This window comes from Epinephelus lanceolatus, chromosome 8, assembly GCF_041903045.1.
Source record: "Epinephelus lanceolatus isolate andai-2023 chromosome 8, ASM4190304v1, whole genome shotgun sequence".
Lineage (NCBI taxonomy): Eukaryota > Metazoa > Chordata > Actinopteri > Perciformes > Serranidae > Epinephelus > Epinephelus lanceolatus.
Window position 1 is genome coordinate 8,032,958 of NC_135741.1, and position 15,345 is coordinate 8,048,302.

Here is a 15,345-nt window from a genome sequence, read left to right on the forward strand (position 1 = left end):
ATGTTTTTTTTAGCAGTTGAACAAAGTGAAGTTCATGCATCTATTATTTAGTGTAAAGCCTCACAGAGAGCAGCTAATGAGGTTATTGGGCATCTGTGACGTGACATCTACATTTTGGCCTATTTGTGAAACAATGGTAACAAGGAAGCCCGGGACATTGGGCTCTGTGTTTTCCAACTCAAAATAACAAAGCCAAGCAGCCGCTGGTGGGAGGCTGTGCTCTCATGGAAATGAGCAACTGAACCAACAATGTAGCGCCTAATCTCTTCAGAGAGAGGAATCAGTTACACAGCAGTATGCACCCCTCAATGCTTTTCATTAGAGTCAGCGTGCTATTGAAACAGTCACTCCACCCCCCTGACTCACTCACACACAAACACACACATATACATGCGCACACACACTCTCACAGCCCTCGTGTGTGTAGCCACAGGCCCTACTCATACATGCACCAGATACAAGGTAGCCCCCCAACAACAGAAGGGGTGAAATAAGTGGGGCAGAGGGTGGTATGGGGGTGCAGGGGCCTCAAAGCATGGGATTAGAGTTAATGTGCCCTCCCTGGGTTATAATCTCTTCAGAGGGGGACTTTGTTTGAGGGGCTTGAGGGCAGTAAGATAAGTATCTATTACAGAAACTCCCTCTTATCCCCCAAACATCCTCGCTTCAAAAATGAAGCACAAAAACACTTGCCTCTGTTCCCCTCTGTGTCGTCTGATATCCAGGACCCAAAAGCAAGTGCTGGCCTTTTCAGCTAATCAGGAATTAAGGTCTAAAGCCGTATGGAGGGTTAGCAGGGCCCATATTTACTCCATCTGTAGCCCACAAAGTCAGGTAGTTAAAGTAAGATCAAAGACAGCTTAAAAAACAGCTTATTGTATTGAAAAAAAGCATTATCACAAGTTGTTCTTCTTCTCTGGTGTTATAAGAAAAAATTGTGTGTGAGCAAACAGACCTCCTGTTTATTTCTGTAAGCTGAAACCATTTCCCTCAGTGAAAACAAAACTTTAATAAAACAGTAAAACAATAAATTGTGAAGACGATAAAGCCTCCACAAAAATAGCATTTTAAATATTGTGTGTGATTTATCCTGGCTTCGTATGAGCAGAGGAAATCTCTGCTCGTCCCTAAGCTAATATATACAGTGAAAAATGCCATAGGCTTGTGCTAATAACGTTAGCATGTTGTATTTGTTTGGAAAACATGTTTAGTATTTTTTATTTATTTTATTTATTTATTTTTTTTAAAATAACAGGGACAATACATATTAATAGACACTTGCATGTAAATATGTAGGATTGGAGCCACTGGCTAATTTCCATCCTTTGTCCCTGGGCAGGTATAAGACAGTTGTTTTGTGAGTGAACCTTGTGAGCTGTTATGGAGATGAATTATGTAACGTTACCTTTGTTAAATGTTGCTGTTGTCCCTGGCTTCATATGAGTAGACGAAGTCTGCTAGCCACTAAGCTAATTTATACAATGTAAAATGCCATAGGCTTGTGCTAAAAACATTAGCATGTTGTATTTGTGGGGAAAATGTGTCCAGATAAAGACAAGTGTTTGTCTGTGAATGCTGCGAGTTATAGTGAAGCTGATTTATGTTCTTGTGTTTGAAATTGTTGCTATTAAGCCATGTTTAATGTGTGTTTAATGTGTGTTTTGAATCAGCTAAACTTCACAGCACTTCACAGAAACCCCGCAACCAACTAGTGTTTTGGAGGTGTAGCTGCAGAGTGACACAAAGTGAAAGTCAAAGTGAACAATGCAGGTGCAAAAATGCGTAATATAAAATCCAGCAAAACAGTTTGATATAAAATACAGTTTATTACCAAAATATCTTCATTATATAAATATTGTGCAAATGACGTAATGGAGGCAGATTTTTTTTTTAAACTTTAGATTACACAATCTGAGGCAACACAGAAGCCTTTAAACCAATGGACAGAACAATCTAGAGCAGTGGTTCCCAACTGTCGTGGTATCCAGGATATTTTAGCTTTACCTCTGCACAGTGCGGGTCAGTGGAGACACCACGGCCATGTTTACATACAGTCTGTGTGCTGAATGTATCAGACTGTGTGGACCTTGAGCTAATGACTTAAGAGAAATCTGGACCAGGTGGGAACCACTGATCTAGAAGACACTGATTAACATAATAGTGCAAATATATTTTGCAAACGTTAACATGGCACTTTAATACAGGAGGTGAACAAATTAAAGAACAATCCACTGACAAAAACGCATTGCAAATCTGCATCATGACAGAAAAACAGCCATTAAAGCCTGATACAGGGCAGGAAGCAGAGACATGTAGAGGCCGTACTGGAGGTGGCTGACAAAACCATCAAACTGGCACTGACTAACATTAGATATGGTGATGGGGAAAAAAAACTACGATACTTTTGGCACTCTGAAACGTCTCTGGCTCAGATTAAAGTAACACGCTGATGTTTTTACATGTTTAAGCCCTTTAACTACCAGCTACTAACACTTTACTACCAAACATTTTATAAAGCGCTGTTTAACTTTTAATAGTAATTTGTTTCCTACCAAAAGGCCGCTGTCTTCAGTCCAGTTTGAAAATGTTGATATTGGAGAATTAGAACTTCTCTGAGAAGCAGTGCTGCATTCACAAGCAGAAAACCCTCAAAACAAATATAATCAAACAGTGAAAACAAATGTGATGATGGGGTTGCATTAAGATTTTAGCTGAGTTTCCTGCTCACGTGTTGAAAAGTCTACAAGATTTTTATTGCCATTAGGGACTGTACAAAAATAATTAGATAGGGAAATTAGGGAGGTTTTTTTTTAAGGTAGTCTTGAATTTTTTTTGAGATTTATTTTTATTTAACAGTTTTCAGATTTGCAGATTACTTGGAGGGAAAAAAGGATCCAATGCAAAAATAATAAAAATGATTATACCTCAATATATTATGAATAAATGTTAATGTTTGGGCCCTGTGATAGTCTGGCGACACGTCCAGGGTGTACCCCGCCTCTCGCCCAGTGTCAGCTGGGATAGGCTCCAGCCGCACCACAAACCTGAACAAGATAAGCAGTTACAGATAAATGATGGATGGATGGATGGATGATAAGGTTTGGTGACTCCATTTTAAATTCTTTGTTTTGTCGTTTTTAGTTATTAATAATGAATCGAGTTGAACCAATATTGTTTTAAAACTGGAGTGCACAACTTAGACAAACTCTGTCGACACGTGCTGATGGCGTGTGCCTGCAGATGAGCTCGCCGCATCTCCTCCTGCACCCAGCAGCGTTCCATTTTACTTTAATTCGACCTCTGAATGCTGAGAGTTTTTTTCTGGAGCATTCACACCAGAAACCTTTCTTGGATGCTTCTTAGGATTTTCTGCCATACTCCTGGCTGCTCCTCCATCCCTGTGGTCTTAACCCCCTTCCTGCCCCCTTTTGCGCTGGCTGATTGACGGTTGTGTGCAACTGCAGGAAAATCGCCACAGACACACAACTCAGGTATTCTGAGAAATACAGAGAGCTTTCTCTGGTGTCGATAGGCTTAATTAGCATTGTGTGAACTTGTTTGGCAAAGGCTTGAATGTAATAGATGTTCATTTATGTTTAAGTCCCTCACTGGTTCAGCCCCCCTCCCTACACCAGTAATTTCCCTACAGTCCCTTAGTTAATGGCGTTATTGAGAAAATAATTAATTCAATACAAAATAAAAATGTTTGCTGTCATGGTTTGCCTGTAGTGTCTCTGTAAGATGAATATAATATTATACTGACATGAATCTAAATGAGTAGCTGTGTGACAACGGCAGTAAATCAGTTTTAGAAAATGTTCAGCATAGTGTTAAATACAAATTATTTTTAAAAGGCAAAAACATACAAACCACCAGTGTGCTCCTTTTGAAGGCTAACTGGTTATTTTAATACAGTCTGTTTTTAGATTTGTCCTTTAACTCCTCACTGAGAGTGAACATGGATCATCTGGGCACTTGTGCAGAGTCAAACTGAGGTGATGACGAGCTGAGTGAATCCACGTGGCCTGAGCTTGTTTGAAATCAAAAGGCAGAAGTAGCATTTAGCAACATTCATTAAATTCAAAGGCTTTGAGAAATACTTTTGTGGTAAGCATAAATATAGATAATACACGTTAAAGCTTCATCTGCAACACTTCTATTCAATGTTTCAAATTTACATTAGGTGTGTAAATACATATCTGTGTGCGTGAGGATTAAGTGGGTGTGTGAGCGTAGGAGACTTCGCAGAGTCAGAAATCATCCCCGCTGTCTGTTTCTTCTCAGCGGGAGAATTTTCTGGGTCTGAACGCAGGAAGGGTGAGCTGATGTGACGCCATCCTCTCCTCCTCTATCGGAGCCAGGTCCTCCGCTGAGCCCCACTTCTTCTTGGATTGAAACAGCGATGCCAACTTCCTGTTCCTGTTTCGCTCTCTGGCCTGAGTGACTTGAAACTCTGAGATCACAAAAAACAAAAATGACATGAGAAGGGAAAAAGTCAAGATGCACTTATTACTCTAACTTTAGCGATGCAACTTTTAAACATGACTGAGGATCAATTTAAAGGAGCAGTTTGAAGCTTTATGAAGTGCAGCAACGTCTGGTGGTTTGCAAATGTTTCAGCTTCATGTGTGCAATAACAGACCTAGAAGCCGGCAAGTTCTCAATAAATCTGGACTATTTTGGCTCAGATGTTGCCCCGCCCAAAATATATCATTTAATAATTACATTCATATCATAAACATGCAGGCAACTAGTCAACTAATGGGCCTGACTGATGACTATTGGTCAAGTAGGGAAATTCTTAGTCGGGGGCAGCCCTAATAAAAAGTTTACTGGTAGTATTAATAATAAAATTGTCGGTTATTATCCATTAAATAATTCAGCAGTTTGAGGCACTCACGCAGCTCGCAGTCTTCCTCTGGACCCTCTGGTTCCTTGATGTTCAGATAATGGAAGGCAAGACGGCCGCTGTAGTCCCTTAAGTTTTCTTTGGCTCCTGATGAGAGAAAAAATAAATCTCTGAAAAATGAGACGAGTCATTGAAGGCAGCAGGTACTTCACTGACACACCGAAAGCTCTGTGAAACAACTCATGATCCAGAGGTGAACAGAACTACCCACTGTCACTCTTAAACTAACTGAACTTATATAATAAAATTACATATTTTAATTTAAATCAAGGTTTTAATTCGGTCAAAGACTGATTTACAAGTAAAGATTTTTAATTATGTATTTGATCTATAACTCAGAGTGCTGATGTGTGTGCAGTTTTTACCATATGTCTCTATGAGCAGGTCTAGAATATGCCGATGACCATGTAACGCTGCGATGTGTAAAGGTGTGTATCCCTGCAGAACAAAAACAAGAGTAAAACAAAAGGAAAACGTGCATAAAGAAAATTTAAAGAGTGTACTCTAAGGTTAAGAATAATTCTCATGTCAGTGACAGTGGTGATGCAACATGGCACGCAAACACAGTCACGTCACTGACACAAAAGGAGGCAGTTTAAAGCTGACACTCTCACTCTGTGTTGAGTTCAGGGTTACAACTGTGGCAAAGTGCTGGAAAGGTTTAGTACCTACCCCCTGGAGTTTCCCAGGCCCAAACGCAGTCAGTGAAAACAGCGTGGAAAAAAATATACAAATTAGCAAAGGTTATGGAAACACGAGATAATGATAAAAACATAATTGCCTGGTAATTCGCTGAAAATTGCATAGTTCTCGAGTTGTGCATGCTGGCACATAGACGCACTGTTTTGGGAAACAATTAACATGACATGACATGATTTATTAGCAGAGGACTCGCGCAGCCCGACAACACGTGCTGCTGTGATGCATTTGCACAGCTGGATCGTTTAGGAACATTACATCACTGAGGGGAAGAAGAAGAAACCAGCCGCCGTGTTTCTGTCCTGTTGTTACGAGTTCAAATCAAACAGCTCACTGTACATACCATCACTTCCTGTCATGAATCTGGATACTCACATGCTGCAAGAAAGAAGAACACAGTGAATTAATCAGTGACAGTGCAAAGAGAAGCAAACTGCACTGTGACACAGGATTAAAGGGGCGCTCCACCCATTTGACACACAAGACCCGTTTCCACTGAGCGGTTCAGTTCGGTACGCTTTTTTTCTGTTTCCACTGTGAAAAGTTGTGGATGGTACCGAAAGAACCGTTCCGTACCGTCCCCATGTTTGGTCCCCCCTCTGTTGGGGTACCTAGCACACAGATCTGGTACTAAAAGATGGAGCTGTGAACACTGCAGTCTGATTGGTCAGTAGAGGACGGTCACTCTGCTCAGGGCTGAGTTGTGGCTGGTTTTGAGGCTCATGTAACCACTGTTCATACTGTGGAGAGTTTCATTAGTAAACTGTAACTATAAAATTACTGAGAAAAAAAATTAATTAATTCACTGGGCCGACTGCTGGCGACTTTTAAGGTGGAACGTTAACTTGTAATGTTACTCAATGCATGAGTTGACGACGTGAATCCATCAACACACCTTAAAATGTGACAACTTTGATCATTACTTTAGTTTTTATATGACATACACTTTATGTAATGAGTGGATCTTCAAGTGTTTATATTTATTCATTTTTCCCAATCCTCACTCGTCGCAGAGCGTTGTTCCTGTGGGCTACAGCAACACTAAACCCCTGAGCTTGCCTGAGAAGGACTAAATGCACAAACCGGTTATTTTTAAATATCCCATGGAGAGAGATTCTCACTGCAGCTTGTTCTGTTTTGTTCTGAAAATGTCGGCGTGCAGCCTCGTTCTGTCAATGATAAACAAGATGCAGACTTCTATCTGTGTCACCGGTAATGAGGAAATACAGTGAGTGCTGGACGGAGCAGTGAGTGACAACAACCCCGCCCAAATTTAAAAGGACTGTTTGTGGTGGAATCACTAGGGTCTAGGTACCATGTCTGAAGTAAGGTTACTTTAGGTTCCAAAGGCACCATACCGAAAAGTGTTTGGTGGAAACGGGGCTCTGAAGTTCGGTTTACTCATCATAGAAAGTACGACAGTTCTCAGCCCCTATGAAAAAACCTCAGTGATGTCATCAGGGTTAGCTAGAGTCAGGTTTGAGACGCCAGATATTTGACTTGTGGTGCAAACTGAGGGCATGCGACAGAGAGCCAAAGTAAAACAGTAACTTTGGGTTCTGCTCCAGATGTAAGAAAACCAACCCTGTCTCACTCCCAACTCGTCAAATCCTGACACTTGGGCCGTGGCCCTCGACGTCAGATACTGAAGCACTGAGGCTTCACACTTAGGTTTCAATCCTCCTGGACCTTCATCAAGAGTGTTCAACACCATTATTTTCAACATTGAGCTTAAGTAGAAACTGCCCCACCCATTTCCCAGGTGTGCACAGGTGTACATAGCTGGAGTGCCCCTTTTAAAATGACAGAAATGTATGGTAAAAAAATAAAAACACACTCACTGATTTGGTGTTAACATCAGCGCCTGCGTTCGCCACCAGAGCGGCCATGTCCCCGTTGCCATGTTTGGCGGCCCAGTGCAGAGCTGTCTGTGTGTAACAAGGAAAGAGGAGTCACTCATAAAACAAAAATCTTCTGTACTATTGTCAGACGTGGTCATCGCTGTCGCATCATTACAAGTTGTCTAAGCAGAGCAGGGCAGCTTCTTATTGGCCGAGCGAGGGCAGAGGGCCAGCTGCGCACAGAGGGGAGCGGACGGGTGGACGGATGGAGAGATGGTTTCCTGCCATCGAACACAGCCTAATTACAAAACAACACAGCACTGTGCCCACAGTTGGGGGGCCCGGCCGCCTGTCACCAGGGGGAAGATTGATGATGTTAGTGTGACCTGCAGAGCGGAGACCCACCCAGACATCAGCGCACTACTGTCAGCACATGTCAAGCAGGGAAACACGGGCCCCCACGACACAACACTCAGAGATACACCCACATGTCCACACAAGATACTACACACACGTCTGTACAACACACACTGAAAACACACACGCAAACCACATCCACCTGTCGGGCTACATCTGTGATCTCTGCACTTTTTCCTACACTCTTTAAGCTGCGTAATTATGTGCTATCAACAGGTGAAAGCAGAGTGGAGGTGCAGATGTTGGCGAAGTAACCACGTCCACCACTTCTGAGTCTGACCTTTAACACAGTGAATCAAACAGTCACTATTTCAGAGTCACATATTAACTGTGGAGGGATGAAAACCTTATAACCTCATTTTGTTATTTTATGTCTTTAATTCTTAATGAGACGAGATGAAAACGACTTTATTTTAGCTACTGAAAAGTTGTAAAGACAAAGGGTTCCTACAGCTTCAAGGTCCAGGGTATAGGATTTAGGGGGATATATAGACACAAATTAAATGATGTAATAAGTATGTTTTCTTAAGTGTATTATCACCAGTAAAAAAAAAAAAAAAAATCTTTAGGTTTCCGTCACCTCACACAGAGTTGTCTATATCTACACGGGGAGTGGGTCCTAGTTCACAGCCGCTCTGCAACAAAAATGTCTTGCATGAAACTGCCTTTCTGTGTTTTTACCTTTTTTTTCCCACTTAAATCTTAATTAAAATAATTTTTATGACATCAACATGTCCGTTACAACAGCATAAAAAAATAACTGAAAGATAATAAGAGGTAACGAAACAAAAACTGCTGGTAAATGCACATTTTTACAGCAAGTGTTGTCTTTTTGAGTCCTGTGTAAAGTCCATTTCTCCCGTTTTCTTCCTATTTGTGCTCCTTGTAGTCTCAGTATGTGTGTCAATTTCTCCATTGAAAAGATTTCTTCCACAATTGTTAGCCACTGGTCCTTCGCTGGTGGTGTTTCTTTACACCAGTTCCTAGTGATAGCTTGTTTTTACCGATTTAAATCACCGGGTTTGTTTGTTTTGGAGAGGAAAAGACCTCTGTGGATAATTCAGCTCCTGGTAAAAACCTCCTGAATGTCTGACAAAAGGTGATCACACATTAGCAAGTGCTAGGCTAGCAGCCCGTCTCTGACAAGCCAAACAGCACAGGGGAAACACTGATTTGTAACGTGAAACTTCTTTATTCAGTGTTTTACTGTTGTTGTTTTTTTATAACACATATCTTTATTGATTTTTGAACTTGGTACAACATTCGTTCAGGATAATTTGTTATATCTTTCAGTGTTTTACTGGTTTTAATCACCTGGTCTGTTTGTTCTAGAGAGGAAGAGACCTCTGCAAATAAGTCAGCACCTGGTAAAACTCTCCTGAACAATAAACACTGAAGGAATTCCAATCGGGAGAAGTTTCAGCTGGTTGTAATCTGCAATCCTCACTGCTAGACGCTACATTAAATCCACCTAAATCTTGCACACAATTCCTTTTAGGTAATTTAGATTTAAGAATTCTTAATGCCACTTGTAATGAATTTTAAACATAATAATATAAAAAGACAGGTTTATATTTTGTAAGATAGATATTTGGTCATTTATATGTGTACATATGTTATGTGTGTGTGACAAAGTTAATGGTAATGAAAACAGTATATTTAGAAATGTCTAAGGTATAAGTTTATCTATATAAGGAAGTTGTCTGTTTCTTTTCACTCAGTGACTTAAGGAGTAGAGGTGGGATTTAATAAGTTTATACTTCCTCCTTTTCAATGTGTACATCAAACTAACTATACACTGATAATTTGCTTTTACATTATGTTTCCATTATTTGTAAATGTTTCTGTCTGTCTGTCTTTCTGCTGGTTTATATGTTTGTGTCTTTTTTAACATAAAATTTGAGACCAAAGTTAAAGGAAAAAACAAGTTTTGCCCAAATGTTTATTGTCAGAATGCCTTTTAAGACTTTTTAAGGACCTTCAGAAACGCTGTCATAAAGTACATGAGGTCAACTGAACGCAGACTTGCTGAATAATAATAATGACAAATATTTTGGCTGCCACTTGCAATGAAATGTGTTTGTCAGCACTAAAAATAATCCCAGCTGTCATAGCACAGCTGTTTGCTATTTTTCTCTATTGATGTACTTTCTTACAAATTTCGGGGTAATATTTGATAAGTCAGTGTCATTTCATTCCCATGTGAAGCACCTGACCAAATCTTGTTTTTTCCACTTGAGAAATATCAGTAAACAGGCACCTTCTTATGTATCTTAACTACTTCATCTGTATTCTTCAGCTCCGTCTCTGCAATCAAATACGGTACATTTGTTGTCTGTCCCTCGCACTCGCCTTAAGACACGTGATGATCGAGCTTTTGCGACTGTAGCATCTAAATTTTGGGATGTTGTGCCTGCTCCCTTAATCTGGTTATTCTGTAGTTCTTTTTAACTTGTATGTACCAGAGATGTACTTTTTCAAATTTTGTGTTTTGTTGTTGTGTCGTGTGAATTCTTCTCTATGATTTCTTTCTTGTTGTATACTGCCCATGTGAAGCACTTTGTGACCTGTGTCTGCGAAAAGCGCTATATAAATACATTTTACTTATTTACTTACAAAATAACCATTTAATATTTAAGGGCATATGTCGCTACTTGGATTAGGAAATACAGCAGCAGTTGAGAAACTTTTATAAATCTGTTTTTTTCTTGAACAGAATCATTTTTTCATCCAGATGGGTAAAAATGTCTTTGAGGATTCTGGAAACACTTTAAGAGCAGCTGTGAGTGTTGTAGAACGACATCACCAGGTGTTTATTTTGTTTGGCTCTGTGACTCAAACGTGACAATAATATTTGAGGCACAAACTGTTTGAACAGCACACAGGTCCTTTTGTGTTCCAGGCTATGACGCTAATCGTGCTAATCGTGGCACAACAAGCGTGCGTCTAACAGCTGGCAGAGAAAAAATTCTGCTTGTACCTACTGAAGGGACCAAGGGAGCGACAGGTAGCTACACCTCTGTGCGTTGGACGTCTGGGAGACAGATTGTGATAGATGCTGTCTGGCTCAAGTGTCTCCATCTCTTTTGTCTGTCCCCTGTCACATCTTAAGACAGATTGACCAGAGGGCTGTTTGACAGGCAGCTCGGCGGGTCTCCTGGTGGGCAGGAGTGACGGACGAGGCCGAACAGGATGCGGCGTCTTCCCTTCCTGCGCCTCTCGTTGCTGTTCCTGCCCACTGGGGTAGCCACCCCTCCCACCTGTCCAATCACTCAGGGACGTCTCTGTCCCCGCCACGCGCTCCCCAGTGAGGGAAGTGGTGGCCAAAGAGGGCTCGCATCAACAGGCGGCACAATGGTTACTGTGTCTGACACTTGATGAGGAGGAAAGGCAGAGAGGAGTGATGGGCTGATGATGTACTTACAAACTGTGTGGCAGAGGAAGTCCGTCACAGCAGGAGCGGAGGCCCACGTCATGAGGAGAACAGGAAGAGAAAAGACAGTGAGACTGTGGACTGAGATCTGGGTGTTCTGACCTGTCTTCACATCTTTTAACCTGGCCTCTGTTTTTCCATGTGTTTGTGTCTTTAACCCTTTTCACTGCACAGAAACTCACTAACGCCTGTGGGTTTTATATTTAATGGGAAAGGTAACAATTGGCATTCACTCTCAGGACAAATGACTCTGCTTTAGTCACAGGTATTTATCGTCTCCAGTTCCAATTGGCTTTGAGTGGCAGTGATGGAACTATGACACCCGGTTGGACATGCCAATTTTAGCCCCTTTGCCAGCGCGATGCAGTGACAGACAGCTAAAAAATGTAGTCTGACTCCAACCAAGCAGCGCTCGAACGTCGTTCCAAATTGAGTCGGCATTGAATCAGAGAGAAATACTGAATAAAGTACATATATAAAAGACGCAACCACCAGAACATTTTCACTGGCTTCCATGCTGCTTTGCACTGTTTACCAGCCTTTTTCCGAGGTTTCCTTGACATCGAATGTGACACATCAGAACAAAAAAAACAAAAACAAAGGCATACTTATCTACTGCAGAGCAGCGACACAGCTCTGGTCTACTGGCAGTAGTTCATCTATTTTTAACAGGTTTTCCTGAGTTGAAAATAAAAACAAACCTCGTATGATATTTTTGGTGGATAAAAGGGCCTAGTGACTAAGTGATTAACAGAGTCAACAAGTTTTGAAATTGGTCCAGTATCGATTGAGAGGGCAGCAGCCGACAGCGACAAAACAGGCTGCAGCGTAACACTGATGGGTAATCGTGGACCGCCGACGTACGTCCACTGAAAGTGCTAATTTTTGTCACTCAGTGCGTTAACATGACATTAGAGGAAATCGATTTAGTGTGTTAGTCTGACTAAAACCAGACTGATCATAAATCTAATTGTAATTTGTAAATCTAATTTCTCAAAGTCAGACTACAACGCCCATACAATGAGATTGGAAGTTGAATTCCTCCAGCATATATATACAGTCAATCGGATTTAAACTGGCCGAGGCACTTGGCATATGCTCCACAGTTTCCGCCCCTGGCTTTGATCCTAAAATAATTTAGCATTAAATGCGTAACAGAAGAAGAGGCCGGTAACAACATGGTGAAATCTACATCCAGAGCTGAGCATTTTTGGACGGACAAAATATACAGAGCTGTAAAGTTGTCCACCATGGTACCAGTTTGCCGCTAGCTAACGGTAGCTAACTCATTTGTCAGTTTGGTCTGTGACGTAATGGGTCAACCGGAAAAAGGTCCAATACTAACAAGCTGAAAGGGGGCATATCGCCAACTATCGTAGCAGAGTCAGACATACTTTGGTCAATAAATCAGTTCCCCTCCTGAGTTTGTATACTGGGACACGGACAGTAGCCCAATTAAATGGGCTAGTCAAGCTATCACCTTAGCTCATGCATGTAAATATACTGAGTGGCAGGCTCAGATTTTTACTCTACATGTTTGACAACATTATGGAAAGGATCCTTACAGTGATAGACCTTTTTGTTAAACAGTTTTTGTTTCACAAGAAACAGCCCCAAAATCACCAATCACCAAACCCACCAGACTCCATTAAAAAAAACATGAATTTTATCATCATAAAACACACTTTATTCAAAGTCAACAGAAACAAAATAAAACTCACAAAAACCACCTTGTCTCATCTTTCAAACGTTTCAACAATCACCAGCACTGGTTTTGCTGAAAATAACTCTAAATTCACTCAGTTAAATGTATTAATGTGCTGATTCTACATACGCTAAAACTACTGTTCATTTGAATGGAGTTTGGTGGTTTCTGAGTGGTCATTTCAGGGCTGTTTCTGGTTAACTACAAAGGTCTATCTTTGTAGGGATCCTTTGCATAATGTTGTCAGACACTTGTAATGACAATCTGAACCTGTCGGTGGCAAAAACAGGCACTAAAGTGACAGTGCACAAATGTCCCGAGTGGTTACATTGCTGCCTGTTTTGCAGCTGCGGGCTGCAGCATTCTCACTCAATACTGGACCAGTTTCAAAAATTGTTGTCTCTGTTAGTTACTCAGACAAAAACATGTGAAAATAGTGTCCAGGTTGAAAAATACTCAAGTTCCCCTTTAAGTAACTTCAAACCTGTTGTTTGAAGTGCGTATCTATAAAACCACCTGATCCAAACAAACATTTAGTCAGAACAGGAAACACTTTAAGTCCTCCCAGGATGAAGAGTAATCCCTTCAGTCCTGGTCAAACATGTGATCTGGAGCCTGGTATTCAGTACGCTTAACCTAACTTCTGTGGAACAAATTGAGGACATAACAAATGCAGATCAAATATAATAACTGGTTTTAAAGAGCGTCTCTCGTCAGTCTGAGTATCTCTGTACGTTATCTCTCGGAAGGCATCCACCTCTGCAGAACAGGGAAAGGCTGAGGGCTAAAGGGAACATCAAAGGGGCCCGAGGGGGACTCAGCACCTTCCCAGGGACACAACCAGCATTGTTCTACAATTAATCCCGGCCTGCTCTATTACTTTCAGATTATCTTTAAGTGGGTGAAGTCTTTGTGAAGCATTAAGACTCTCCTTAATCCCCCCAACACATCTCCCTACACTTCAATGGCGGCCGCGCTATCTTGTCCGGGTGGGGATGGCAGAGGCTTAGGGCTACTCTTAGAAGGTGGTCTGCCATGGCCACAGGACAGTGTGAGAACTGTGACACAGGGGAGGGACAACAAACATGAGCTCAAATCTCTTAAGCGCACAGGGAGACAAATAAAAGGATTTGGGTTGTCAGGGGGGCACAGGAGCTAAAAAGCTATCTTTCATAATCCTTTTGATAGTGGACCTTTGAAATGCATGATCTGGATGTTTTAACACGGGGTTCTCAGAATACTATTAAGGGAAAAGTCTCGGCAGAATGAGCTTGTGAAAGTTGTACAAGCAGAACGCAGCAAGTCTGGAAACGACCGTCGTATACTGAACCACACAACGATCCAGGAACACAGAGCTTTAATGGAAGCTGTAAATGAACTCTCATTCCAACAGGCTGCAGTAGGTGTTCAGAGTTATCACACACTAATGAAACTCACCCCCTGAGAAGGATGGTCATGGTCACAGCATCAGGAGCCACAGTGAGTCAGAATGAGAAAATAAGAAGCTTTGAGTCAGACACAAATCATGTCACAATAAACAGACGTCCAGCACAGTATTATAAATTGATAATTACTTCATGTACACAGTTAGTCACGCACAGTTTGTAGCTGTTTCTCTCAAAGTGCCAAATACTCACTGAGGTGAAGTCCTGGTTTGATCCCACCAGAAATAAAGAGACAAAGCGTACGTTAGAAAATCATGAATTCAACACATGAAACTGCTTGTTTTTATTGGAAAAGTGTCTTTTTGAGTTTTGTTCGTTTTATATTCTTGTTACATTAAAGGTCTTAAAGATGTTATCTGTGTGGTTTGATAACACTGCATCCACTAAAGTGCCTGCTGACATCTGGGAACAAGCGACGTCGCTATAACGAAGTTCAGTGGGGCAAGAAAAAAATAACCTGTAAACAAATCAACTCATCTGAACCAGTTTTTGGGTGGTTGAACTGCCAGTAAAATTCACTTGTTGCACTGTAAACTGAATTAAGGCCTTTACATGCTGAGTCTGTTTTTTCGTATGAAATTAAACGTCTTAAAATAAACATGACTTCACATTGTGTCCATCCTGTTTGCACACTAAGTCCAAAACTTCCGTCCGTCATTAAAGTTTTCTGAACAGGTTCGATTTTCTCTGTTTGTCACATCCGTCAGAGCCTTTAGAGACGTTTGACCAAGAATCAGTAAAGAAAATGTGGCAGTTGGACACAGCTGTGACAAGACAGAGGAACATGGTGCACAGAATCATTTCATAACTCAGACAGCTCACATTCAACAGGTCAGATAGTAATATTCAGGTGGATGATGATGAAGAGGAGGATGTGGACCGCACAGAATGTGGAG

The 15,345-nt window shown here is 41.2% G+C and overlaps 1 protein-coding gene across 1 annotated transcript in view; it reads right to left on the reverse strand.

Moving 5' to 3' along the window:
* Positions 1 to 1,806: 1,806 nt before the first annotated feature.
* Positions 1,807 to 15,345, reverse strand: part of LOC117258590 (uncharacterized) — a 38,471-nt gene continuing 24,932 nt past the window's right edge. The window contains exons 7-12 of the mRNA XM_078169794.1: positions 14,642 to 14,653; positions 11,291 to 11,293; positions 7,444 to 7,536; positions 5,275 to 5,347; positions 4,901 to 4,996; positions 1,807 to 4,453 (exon numbers count right to left, since the gene is read on the reverse strand). Of these exons, the coding sequence (XP_078025920.1) occupies positions 4,281 to 4,453; positions 4,901 to 4,996; positions 5,275 to 5,347; positions 7,444 to 7,536; positions 11,291 to 11,293; positions 14,642 to 14,653 (450 nt within the window). The 3' untranslated portion in view covers positions 1,807 to 4,280. The remainder of the gene's footprint in view (positions 4,454 to 4,900; positions 4,997 to 5,274; positions 5,348 to 7,443; positions 7,537 to 11,290; positions 11,294 to 14,641; positions 14,654 to 15,345) is intronic.